The 13692-nt window shown below is 33.5% G+C and overlaps 2 protein-coding genes across 2 annotated transcripts; both read left to right on the top strand.

Annotated features, from left to right (window-relative positions):
* The first annotated feature begins 433 nt into the window (after window positions 1-433).
* On the top strand, window positions 434-2779 carry LOC128209848 (tumor necrosis factor receptor superfamily member 21-like). Its single transcript, XM_052914095.1, has 3 exons — window positions 434-738; window positions 1292-1703; window positions 2131-2779. Exons 1-3 carry the CDS (start codon window positions 652-654, stop codon window positions 2346-2348), a joined length of 717 nt encoding a protein of 238 aa, XP_052770055.1. The 5' UTR covers window positions 434-651; the 3' UTR covers window positions 2349-2779.
* A 4616-nt stretch (window positions 2780-7395) lies between these two features.
* LOC128209570 (tumor necrosis factor receptor superfamily member 16-like) lies at window positions 7396-8857 on the top strand. Its single transcript, XM_052913653.1, has 3 exons — window positions 7396-7633; window positions 7777-8200; window positions 8557-8857. Exons 1-3 carry the CDS (start codon window positions 7532-7534, stop codon window positions 8751-8753), a joined length of 723 nt encoding a protein of 240 aa, XP_052769613.1. The 5' UTR covers window positions 7396-7531; the 3' UTR covers window positions 8754-8857.
* The last annotated feature ends 4835 nt before the right edge of the window (window positions 8858-13692 follow it).

Raw genomic sequence — 13692 nt, 5'->3', positions numbered from 1 at the left:
CTTTAAAACGGTGTTGGGTTATAAAACAATACTTTGATAACAATGTACTTTGTTAATAGATCTTATTACACAATTGTACATTAATACAAAACTTAAGAGTATAATTTCACAATTCAACAGAAATGCGTATTGATATAAATATTGATTTGTCCTATCGAGTATTATCCTCGTAATAGAGTCGTAAAATAATACTTTAAGAGAGGACATTAAATGTGATTTCAAAGACATTCATCAATGAATGTTGGTTTCAAGATTTTATGACATTGAATTATTCATCTTATGATCAACTTATACACCAGTTTGCAAATATTTAAACTATGAAAAGCCTGCTGCACATTATTGTTAAATTTATTCCTTTATGTTAAGGAAGTGTTTATGGTTTATACGTTTCAATGAAGCGTCACATCAATATCAGTAAAACATTCACATAAGATTTACCTGTTTAAGTTTAATTATCAATATACACAATACAAAAACATATCTATTGCGATATGTATTGTAGGTCAATGATATTTAATACACATTTATTATATTAAAAACCAGTTTTATCTTACGTTTATGTTGGACTATGCTTGAATAACATTTTCTGTGCGTTATATTTTTCACAACTGTGCAAAATGGACGTTCTGGGAGATCTCAATATAACTTAAGATGAAGATGCTTGGCAGGTTTATTGTTACAATAAACTGTTTGGTTATGCTAAGTTTTCAAGTTTCGATGGTGGATCTGGTCGAGCCGGTTTGTATAATATTTTACTCATTTTTTTGGACAAAATTAAGATTTGTACAGTTTTCATATTAATGTAAGTGTCTGTTCTATGCTTCGAAATGCCATTTTGTAATTTACTTTGATTGGAATCTTTAAAACAAAATATTTGCTTCTTGATCTAAGACCGCGCTGCTCCTTAACTTAAGACCGCGCTGCTTCTTAACCTAAGACCGCGCTGCTTCTTAACCTAAGACCGCGCTTCTACTTCATGTTTTCGCTCGCTATTTTATAAGACAAGTTCATTAAAATAAATTCTAAGCAAATATACACCAAATCGACGTAGTGCATATGTTACGAACTTTTGCACTAAAATAAATTTACATGGTATAAGCCGCCTTATTGCTAATACATATACGGCATTTAACCGTAAATATAAAATATGAACATAAAACTTGACTAGGTGAATTTTTGATATTGAACCTACCATACAGAAAAATCTAGAATAATAAGAAACAATTATGTATTAGGAAATGCAATACAAAATCGTGCAAATAAAAATAACATAAACCACTTTTTTCTTCAGATCCCATATTTGATTAAAATTGTAAAACCTCTGTCTACGTGCGGCCCAGGGAAATACCTTAACGCCAACATTAATAGCAGTGGACGATGCAAGAAGTGTCGACCCTGTGCTAAGGGATATGTTGAAGTGTCACCATGTAGTAAGTACCAGAATACCAGGTGCCAACTTTGTCCACCAGGGACATTTAATGATAGAAGAAACGGTGTTTGCAATAACTGCACAGCTTGTGACAAAGGTTTCTTCGTAAGAAGACCATGCTTACCTTCTAAAGACACTAAATGCCGCAAATGTCCTGAAGGAACCTTCTCTGTTGATGGAACTCGATGGGGATGTAAATATTGTAAAATATGCAGCGAAATTCAGGACGAGATTTTACCTTGCACAACGGAAAACGATCGAGTATGCACGGACGGTAAGAATTCAAGACGTAGCTGTAGTAGAAGAGCTGTATTTGTATTTTGAAGAATTGAATTTTAATACAATGTCATACATGTACATAGTTGCTGGATTAATTGTTTGGGACGAAGGTTAGAAATAAAAAAAATGTGTATAATTAAATGTGCAAAGCTTCATTGCACCCAATTAAACATTGATATCTGAAGTTTACTCATAGTTAAAGGTATAAAGTTGAAAAGTATTTTCAAGCGATTCTAATTTTTAAACACAATATAAAAGTGCTTGAAAACCAATGAGGAATAGAGAAGATTTAATAATGTTGAACGCAATTATTTTTTTTTTATTTCATGTCAATATTGTCTTGAACTTATTTTAATTTTAAAATAAAAATTACAACGTACATCGCATGTATGGGATTACCTTTTTTAGAATTTTCTTTTCAGATAATCAAATAGACTCCGCACAATCTGAAGTGATATGGACAGAGACAGAAGTTGAAGACAATGTTGAATTTAACACCCATACCCGATTGGTCCTGGTTGCCACTTGCACGGCGATTTCATTTACCTTCTTAATTGTCCTTCTCGCTTGGACGTTACAAACATACCGTCATTTTGCAAACCGGTATCAGACGACGCTCTGTAAAATCTGTGTTCTTTGACGTGTGGCCTATCCTGTTGATGTTAAACACAGTCCTTGTTAATAGCCTGCTTATTTCATGGAATAGTTCCTCATTGTCATATTCGAAAAAGAAACCACGTACTAAATATTCAAGTTAAAATATTGTTTTCCATGGTGGATCAATGAATAATTGAAATGTCTGGTGTTTCCAAGAGCTTCCGAAGTTTATTCGTGAGTGAAGTTTCAGGGCATAATGGTTTGCTGGTTAATTGTAAATTATATATATATAATGAAACACATAAATGCAATATAATATTTTCATATAGAATTATTGTTTTCATTCCTGTGTGGCTAACTATGATGTATTTTTATGAATATTATTTGTCTGTTCAAACATGTGCGTGCTTTTCGTAATGTATACTTATTTATATATCAACGTTCTTTTAACGTGTATGCGTTAATAAATGATAGATAAACTATCAGTGTCAATTATGCTTGAAACTTGAAACTTGAAACTTGTTTATTTGCTTAAACGCCTATTTCTACATATAAATACATATTCAATGGCGTTGTACAATAATGAATTATAAGATAATAAAAGCAATACAGCAATACAGACACAAGAATTAAATAACCAGTAATCAATGAAAAAAAATCACGAATATTAGCACACAGTACACAATATACATAGTTCAATGAATAGTATATAAATTATTTACAACATGATGGGTATTCACCATCGTGTAAACAGACAACAGCTCATCAATATATTGGTAAATAGTTCATGGGTATACATTTTAAAACAATGCATAATAATCTTTGAAAAGATAGGTTTTCAAATTTTTCTTGAATATGTTTACTGAATCACTTTGTCTAAGGCTCAGAGGCAGTTCATTCCAAAGCTTAGGGCCAATAGTTCTAAAACTTCTGTCACTGAAGGTCTTTTTCTTATTTAAAGGCACAACATAGCATCCTATTGATGATTTTGAGGATCGTACTGTGCGTTTTGATTTTTTTCTAGACAAAAGTTCAATAAGGTATGGAGGAGCATTTCCAACGGAACAGTTATACATATAAGTGAGAATTTTAAAATTAATTCTTGCCTTTATGGGTAACCAGTGCAGGTCATATAATGCCTGTTTTGGACTATCACGCCTAAAGCGGTTGAGAACAAGTTTGGCACACATATTCTGGATGCGTTGTTATTTATGTAGTTCACACTGAGCGACACCATACACCATGCTAGAAGGTAGATCTTCGAATGATAGATTCCGGACGAATGAGGTATCAAGCATATAACGTTAAACAAACAAGTAAGTATTGTAAACAGATATCATTCATATATGATTTGTTATATAGAACAAAGCCAAAAAAAATGAAACATTGACGTCTAGAAGAACCATTTTATAAGATAACTGATATGAAAACACATTTTGTTGAGTGCTCTCTCAAACGAAAACGAATAATATCATGCTTTCACCTATTTACAAATATTTCATTTCACTCTGTGTATGACTCAAAACCCATGCTAAAGCTTTATGCGATTTATAATTTTTTTCATCGTCTTGAAATGCATGGAATGTTTACAGTTTATAGAGATGGAATGCTGCATCTGTAAAATTCAGTTTTATTAGATTTTTGCTTTTGACTGAAAACATGCTATCATGCAACTTTTGTTCAATACTTTCAGGGATAAAGAGTTAATCTTGAAAATCAACTTAATTAATAACGTTATGTAAATTTAGATTTAACAATATCATAAGTACCAAATTTAAAAATAAATATATTAATGAACGTTAAAATACGGTTTAGCTGTTAGCCAGAAAACTTACTTAAAAAATCAGCAGTGAAACTAAATGGAATATAATACAGTGCACATTGAATCTCATAAATATGATTACAAAATTTCAACTGATTAAAAAAACTACAGTTTTTTTGCAACAACCTATCCGCATAAAATGTACTACTATAAATGATTTGTACTAACAAGTGCTCACTTTCAATGCACTGGTATCCCTTAGATTTGTAATTTGCAACACAAAACTGTATCAGTTACTTAGCGTAAGAGCTCTTGAAATAGCTTGCAAAGTGTATGTTTGTCCTTAGATCTTCGCTTTAGACCAAAAATTCAGAAGAACTTTTTTTTAATGTCCGTTTTAACCCATTTGTTTGTATCAATGCGCTCTTTGTTTAACAGAACGACGTCGAAACCTTAAAAATAGATAAGGTTTTTTTTGCGGCCCGAATATGGGTTTTTACTAGTTTGGCTATTTCCGGGATGTTCTCTATATCCCTGCGTTTTATGTTCAGCAATATCTTTAGATCGATATATGTATAATATTAGCGTGGGTAAAAATGATGAAGGCCCTGGATGAAAGGTAACGTAGTGATATTCACTCAAGAGTTGAGCCCAATAATTTCCAGAAATTATTATTAACCGCAAGTGACCCATCTCCTAATGGGCAAGGTTAATTAGCATAACCTGAAGTAAAGAATTGAAGAAATACAACGCTATCAACCGAGACAATTTCTTTTTCAGATTATACACGAACGTTTTACGGTTACTGTTTTGTAATAACGTGCGGTATAAGGGAAAGGGCTTTAGTGAATTTTATTTCTGATAATCATTCTGCAAGATTTGTACTTTGCTTAAGCGATTTTTATGTTAAACTTAGTTTTAAGAGTACATACCATGTTTTGTCCACGACAAGTCAATGACCCATAACATTTTCCATGTGGAAATAATGTATTATAATGCATTAGTCATGCGTGTTAAGTCTGAACTGCATAAATAAAATTGAAAGTTATGCTTGGTTTCTTTGTGTTTTTTCCCAACCGAACGACTCAGGCAGGCGTTTAGGATCGTTCTGTCGATGATGTTTGCGTAGTTGTAACTCTGATAACGCTTGCGATGCTGACTAACCGGATCTCTTAGTTTTTCTCCATCAATTGTGTGTTCTTCAACTTTGTAACGATTGGACACGATGTCTAAATTGCCTTGTAAAATCAATGTGAATCATTCCTTGCGATATGTTGCACGAACAAGCGGCCATATGCGCCCTCTAGATCATTGGATCGTTTATATATTGACTTCCCCCTTTCAAATAAACTAATCCACCTAATTTGGAATGTGCTAAGTAGTAATTAAGTTGTCAAAAATATTTCATATAACACAACGTTACTTGGTTAGGAATCATTGCTAGTTCGAAATAAGTGTTAAATTGCCCGCATTCTTCCAGAATTGAATGTCATTTATAATTTCTGAAAACATTGCATTGATTTATATCTATAATTCCAGCACTGTGCTGGTGTGTTAATTTCTTTATAAATGTTTAGAAACTCATTGACAATGTGGACAAGGTTTTCGTATTTGGTTTGGAATCATACCTTTACTTTCACTTTGATTTTAGTTTCCATTCCCATGTAATCTAGGGAGCGATTAAAATTGAATTGCGGCTTTAACAAGCAAATGCACTTCGTCAACAGTGCACTTATTTAGTAAACTTGCACTATATAGAAAAACGGCTTAAGCTTCAACAGGGGGCTTGTAATTATTTTAAAATTGTCGTCTGGTTGTGTACTCAATTTCATTATACTTTTTCAAATGTAATTGCATTAGTTTTATCTTCTTTAAAACCTAACACAAAATGCTACATGCTGACGCAAGAACGTTATTGAAAATTTAACGATGTTTCCATTAAAATGGGTATCTACAAATTCGAGGGGTGAATGCGAAAAGGTTCTAAGTGATATTAAATAAAGAAGAAATTATAACCTTTTTGCTTTTATCCCTCGAATTGCCGTTAAGTATTTGTTTTAAATACATGTACGTAGAATGATCAAATAAAAACATGTGGCCAACATAAAAGCTGTGAGGGATCATTAGATCCATTGAAACGTAAATTCTAGCTGTGTTAGCTGGTTCTATATTTATTATGAACAATTTAACTTCGCCAGAACAACTTCGCCAGAACATCTTCTCATCTGTTTTTCAGGAAAAAAACCGTATGACGGTCATGCTATTGTTATTTTCAACATTAATTAAAACCGGAATTATTTTTATGTTTCCAGAAATTGATAGTTAGTCGGTCAGCGAAACACAATTTCTGTATATATGTAGAAGGAAACTATGCGCATTATTATAATACCTATTAACAAAACTTCCCCATAATGAGTGTCAATGGCGTATGATGAAATAGCATACAAATACGAGTCATATGTCTGTCATATGTCTCGTATCATACATATACGAGTCATATGTCTCGTTTCATACATATACGAGTCATATGTCTCGTATCATACATATACGAGTCATATGTCTCGTATCATACATATACGAGTCATATGTCTCGTTTCATACATATACGAGTCATATGTCTCGTTTCATACATATACGAGTCATATGTCTCGTATCATACATATACGAGTCATATGTCTCGTATCATACATATACGAGTCATATGTCTCGTTTCATACATATACGAGTCATATGTCTCGTATCATACATATACGAGTCATATGCCTCGTATCATACATATACGAGTCATCTGTCTCGTATCATACATATACGAGTCATATGTCTCGTATCATACATATACGAGTCATATGTCTCTTATCATACATATACGAGTCATGTGTCTCATAATAAAAAAATCGCATTAGATACGCCTCTTATTACACAACGGCAATCTGTTTTTGAACGCCGTGTTAAAGCTGTACTCTCAGAAATTGGCGCTGTTGACCTTCTTTTATTTTTTTGTCTTAGAATTAGCTGATTCTGGGATCCGTGCCTTTAATTAAGTCATATAAAATTACTCACAATAGTACATATTGTCTGGTAAACTGCCAGCGTTAAAGCGTTAATAACGCCTTTAGCCATAAAAATCTATTTTCAGACGTTAATATAAAAACTGCGATCTGGTTTTTGTCAGCAGTCTTATTTTACTTGTTTCCAGAAAATCTACACAAAAATTGGCTCATTCAAAGACATATTTTTTAATTCTCAAAACAATCAATCTGTGAGAGTGCAGCTTAAAGGTCTCAGATGGAATTATAATAGATTTGATGTCATAATTAACGGATTAAAGGATTATCGTTGCTTTGATGTAAAATAAACATGTTATTGAATAATTCTCATATGACGATAAGCGAGTTTCGAAAATCCTTCCCTACTTTCGTTTTGAATTGTTGAAGGGGAAATGCTGTCAGTTTTAGAAAATCAGTATGAGAGTTCGAAAGCATTATTTGACAGCCTACGTGTTTCAGCATAACTTCATTATTTTGATTTCTTTGCTGCAAAGTCATTACGTTATGGGAGTTTTGCCTGTAAGTATTAATTGATTTTTTAGCAACTTTAAACCTCAATTTTGTCATAATATTGATGTAAAATGTGAGACAGGTTTTATGCCAAATTGAACTCATTGAACATGTGTTATTCAGAATAACATGATGCGTTTTAATGATTTCAGTACCCACAGCTTAGATTATATGCTGGTTCTCGGAAGGACAGTTGCCAAACAGGACAATACTATCACAAGGATACAAATGGAAGTGGAAAGTGCAGAAAGTGTTTCGTATGTCCTAAAGGATACACGGAGCATTTGCCGTGTTCCAAGACTACCAACAGGTCTTGTAAACCATGTGAAATTGGGACTTCTTTTAGTGACAAACGCGGAGGAATTTGCCGGAACTGCACTGAGTGTGAACGAGGTCAGTTTATAAGAAGACAGTGTTTGCCTTATAAAGATACAAGGTGTAAAACCTGTCCTAAAGGAACTTATTCGTTAGACGGAGAAAGTTTTGGGTGTAAATTCTGCTCAGTTTGCAAAGAACATGAAGAAGAAGTATCGCTTTGTACTCCACTGCAGAATCGAGTGTGTAGGTTAAAAGAAGGTATGTACATGTATACTCTAAACCAAATTTACTGATGACTATATACATGTAACGCATTGTCTTAATTGATTCACGCGATTCATTGACTACATGTCGAATAAAGAAATCCGTATGATACCAACTATGCGCTATTTTCAAACGGAAGAAAAGGAACGAAAGTGAAATGAATTGAAGTTCGTATTTAAAGTTTCCCTATTCATGTATTTGAAACGGTGTTAAATGACATTGTAATTAATACGTGTTTTCACCTTGTTTATCTTAGCTACATAACAAACGCAGTTTCACATACTGCCGTGAATCTAAAACAGTCTAATTTCAGCAATTATACTAGCTATGTTATGAATTATTTATTTCAGAGGATTATTCCAACATTACCAACCCTTGGGATTCCGGAATACCAGAATACAGCACGGATTTTAATTTTGCCACACGACTCGTCCTCATAGCTCTCTTAATATTTATCTCTTGCACCTTCGTTATCTTCTTGTTTGCAACTGTTTTACAAACAATCAGCACTAGGTTCCCAAGTGTGAAGTGCTTCTTCATTATTTAGTGTATAGACACGCATACACAAATGACTGTTCGGCTTTCATATACGTGATAAGACATAAATACCCCTCATATCGTACAAAAAGCATAATACAAAATATAAAACACCTCATTGTTGTTGTTTTTTATTTATATTTACTGGAACGTTATTCATAAAACATATTTCATAATTTCCGAACTTAAGTCATTTTCTTAAGTTTAGCATCTCACTTATCATCATATGATTTAATCGCTTCATAATATCTGAAATACTAATATTTTAGTTGATTTTGATTCAGAATACATACAATTATTTGGAAACATAGTAAAATAATTCTTTTAATTTGACTACGAACCTTTTTAGAAATGTACTTAAGTTAAGAAATTACTTAAGCAGTTTTATTAATACCGGCCCTGAACTACTAATTGTTAGCATTTTTATTGTCGTGTTTTCAAACCCAACATGAACCAACATCTTTTTAAAACAAAACTGATGTTACTTGTTTCATATGTGTTTAAACTGATTTGATGAAAATAAGTAATGCTTTTTTTTCTTAAATATTAATGAATTAGTCGTGTTGAATTCAGACCAGGAGCAAACAATCCAATAGTTACCTCTCAAATTTTGAAATACCGTGAACAATAATTTAGTTTACTTTCAGAATTTCATGCCAAAATGTTTCAATGAATGCCAAGATAAAAACTCATGTTCTATTGATAGAATTTGCACGTCGATATCGATTACAGATTACATTTCAGAAAATATTGCAAGGATTTATATTAAGAATACTATGAGATGTACAATGACGTGTTGATTTATTTATGAACTATTCAGAAATCATTGTCGATATAGGCAAGGTCATCCAGTTTGGTAAAACAAGTTTAGCTCGGTCGATTGTTTGCTACATGGCAAATCCATGTTCAATTATATAACATTGATATGTACATTTAAAGATGCACTCTTACCCCCAAAATTATTTACCACAATTAATATAACTGGTTTGATATACCACAAAGTATGAATAAATGTCGAAATAATGGTTCTTGAAGGACACCGTTTATAATTTGAAAGGTGCAGAAAACATGGTATATCTACAGTATGAGACTATAGTAGATCATAGTTAATCTTTTAGCACTCACCAATTATTTAATATTTTTTGCGTTTTCAGCTTTTTAAGTACACGATTACAATACTGTAATCAGTAATTAATACTTTTCATAAATGCATTATTTACTAAGAAGTTAAAGGTGTATCACTCATTTTTTTTGTTATACATGTGTATGTATTGATTTTAAATATGAGTGTCACCACTACCTCCCCCCCCCCCTTCCCCTAAAATAAAAACACTAAAAATACCAATTTTATTTATAGTTTCGAAAGTGTGTGGGGAGGGGGAGGCTCGTCCAAAAAAATGCATCCCTTTTGAAGATTGGGAGCATCTTATAAAATCACACAAAGATGCATTGTATTAACTGATACAACTCCTGACGAGTGATTCTTTGCATTACAATGTTTTCATGTGTAGTATCACAATCTTTCACAAACTCGTTCTATGATTGTCTTTTTACAATGATTTCTTAATCTGGGAACTGTTATGATATCTTACGACTGACAAACTTCCAGATTGCCTTTTACAACTTTTTTGTCATATCGACATATCAATGTATAAACATATCGGTTATAATATTCTGCGTATCAATGTTCTGTGGATTGGCATACGCCATGAAACTGTCAAGCGCTATGCTCTCGGTGTTAAATGGGTCAACCGTAACATGTCTGTGACTATGTGGCTTCAATCAACGTTTGGTGATTGGAGCTATCTGTGGCTCCGTCTCAGCTAACCATGATCGACTGCAACATGTCTTAAGCCGTAACTTAAGACCTTACCTTGCGCCCGAACTATTCCCTCTGGCTGCAGCCCCTGTTCGTTCTATCGATGTCAATTTGAGTCAGCTTCGATGTTCGGAGTACTCTTCGTCTTCGGAAATTTCAATAGCTGCATGTAGCACTGCTACGCCATTGATAGGTTGTCGCTCCACACAGAACACAATACACTAAGTCCGTGCAACAGTCTCTATCATGGTAATAGCTAGTAGATTATTTTTTGAATAATAACATGTCTCTGCTTACCATGCTGAGAATATCCCTGGATCCCTTATAAACGGTTCGTGAAGTACATTTTCTAAATAAAAAAAAATAAACTAGCAAACCTTATTTACATGTACAACAATAATGATTTCTAATCAGTTAATTTTATTCTAAACGCCAATAACTTATACTCTTAATTTCTATGAGTTTAAAACCACAACGGTTACAACGTGTACAGATAACGGTTAACGTGTACAGTGGAAACTCACTAAACCGGAATCCACGGGATACCGGACTTTTTTCAGAGTCCCGATTTCCCCCTTCTATTTTCAATGTAAAATAATCCCTACAAAACCGGAATTCGGATACCGGACATATTTGTTCGTTATCAACGTAATTTTACTTCACAAAACCGGACGTATATTTGTCCAAACATGTCAAAATGTTTTTATAGTTTCGAAAGTGTGTGGGGAGGGGGAGGCTCGTCCAAAAAAATGCATCCCTTTTGAAGATTGGGAGCATCTTATAAAATCACACAAAGATGCATTGTATTAACTGATACAACTCCTGACGAGTGATTCTTTGCATTACAATGTTTTCATGTGTAGTATCACAATCTTTCACAAACTCGTTCTATGATTGTCTTTTTACAATGATTTCTTAATCTGGGAACTGTTATGATATCTTACGACTGACAAACTTCCAGATTGCCTTTTACAACTTTTTTGTCATATCGACATATCAATGTATAAACATATCGGTTATAATATTCTGCGTATCAATGTTCTGTGGATTGGCATACGCCATGAAACTGTCAAGCGCTATGCTCTCGGTGTTAAATGGGTCAACCGTAACATGTCTGTGACTATGTGGCTTCAATCAACGTTTGGTGATTGGAGCTATCTGTGGCTCCGTCTCAGCTAACCATGATCGACTGCAACATGTCTTAAGCCGTAACTTAAGACCTTACCTTGCGCCCGAACTATTCCCTCTGGCTGCAGCCCCTGTTCGTTCTATCGATGTCAATTTGAGTCAGCTTCGATGTTCGGAGTACTCTTCGTCTTCGGAAATTTCAATAGCTGCATGTAGCACTGCTACGCCATTGATAGGTTGTCGCTCCACACAGAACACAATACACTAAGTCCGTGCAACAGTCTCTATCATGGTAATAGCTAGTAGATTATTTTTTGAATAATAACATGTCTCTGCTTACCATGCTGAGAATATCCCTGGATCCCTTATAAACGGTTCGTGAAGTACATTTTCTAAATAAAAAAAAATAAACTAGCAAACCTTATTAACATGTACAACAATAATGATTTCTAATCAGTTAATTTTATTCTAAACGCCAATAACTTATACTCTTAATTTCTATGAGTTTAAAACCACAACGGTTACAACGTGTACAGATAACGGTTAACGTGTACAGTGGAAACTCACTAAACCGGAATCCACGGGATACCGGACTTTTTTCAGAGTCCCGATTTCCCCCTTCTATTTTCAATGTAAAATAATCCCTACAAAACCGGAATTCGGATACCGGACATATTTGTTCGTTATCAACGTAATTTTACTTCACAAAACCGGACGTATATTTGTCCAAACATGTCAAAATGTTTTTGTGTATTAGGAATTCGCGAATCGCGTGTCACTTTGTTTTGACAGCCGGTGCGTTGTTAAATATTGCACCTGTGATGTTGTGTTAACTCGATAATGATGATTGCGCTGTGGATTGATTGCCGGGCGATAATCAAACTTGTGAAAAGAAAATTGATTGCAACATTAATTTGTTTGTTGCTGAAAATAAAGAACTAGAAACGCTTATTAAGTGATCATTTTGGAGGGTTGTTTTATCTAAAGACTTCTAAGTTAACAGTTCTTATCATGTGTTTGTTTGTAATGTGCCAGCAGGCCACGAAACAACTTGTTCGTAATGATTTGTTAAACGTATTTTTGTCATAAGCGTTTCAATTTAACGTTTACATGTGATTTAAAGCTGCACTTTCACAGATTGAACGTTTTGACAACTTTTTTTATTTTTTGCCTTGAAACGAGCAAATATTTACGTAAATATCTGCAAACCAGTGATAAAAGACTGCTGACAAAAGATCAGATCGCAGCTTTAAATATTTCCGTCCCAAAATTGATGTTTTATGCATTTTTGTTAAACCGTTAGTTACGGTTTAAGCCATACAACACTAAATTTGGAATGGAAATATGAAGATCTGCGATCTGATCTTTTGTCAGCAGTCTTTTATCATTGGTTAGCAGATATTTACGAAAAAAAATCTAATTCCAAGACCAAAAATAAAAACAATTGGAAAAATGGTAAATCTGTGAGAGTGCAGCTTTAATGTCAACTAACAAGTGATTACATTTTCCCGCGTTATTGTGAAGTTACATGATAAACTGTTTCCTGTGATGGTTGGGTCGTTCTATTTACAAAATATGTTGGAATATATTACTGTATTTTTTAATGAAATGAAGTATTTGTTAACAATTCTAGAAAGACATAGTGAATTATTGGTGTAAATATAAGAAAAAATACATGATTGATGTCATTAACTGGGATATGAAAGCAGTTGGGCTGGTAAAAATACGCGCGCATCAATCACGCAATTTCTATCAGTAAACAGTTACCCTCTTTCGTTCAAGGATTCGCCTAACTGTGCATTTTCACAGATAGCATCCTCATCCCGATCAACACATACACATTCTCTGTTTTTAAATCCAACGTAAAACGGCTTTAAAATTTTATATGTCTAAGAACTGTACTTAAAACATTAATTGGCTTATTTTAAGAAAGTATGTATGCAAGTAATGGACCGATACATACAGTGCTGCATTGTCAGTATAAGTCAAGATTTGTGATAAG

This window comes from Mya arenaria, chromosome 11, assembly GCF_026914265.1.
Source record: "Mya arenaria isolate MELC-2E11 chromosome 11, ASM2691426v1".
NCBI classification, from domain to species: domain Eukaryota; kingdom Metazoa; phylum Mollusca; class Bivalvia; order Myida; family Myidae; genus Mya; species Mya arenaria.
Note: the sequence above shows the minus strand (reverse complement) of the source record. Positions and strands in the feature narration are given on the sequence as shown.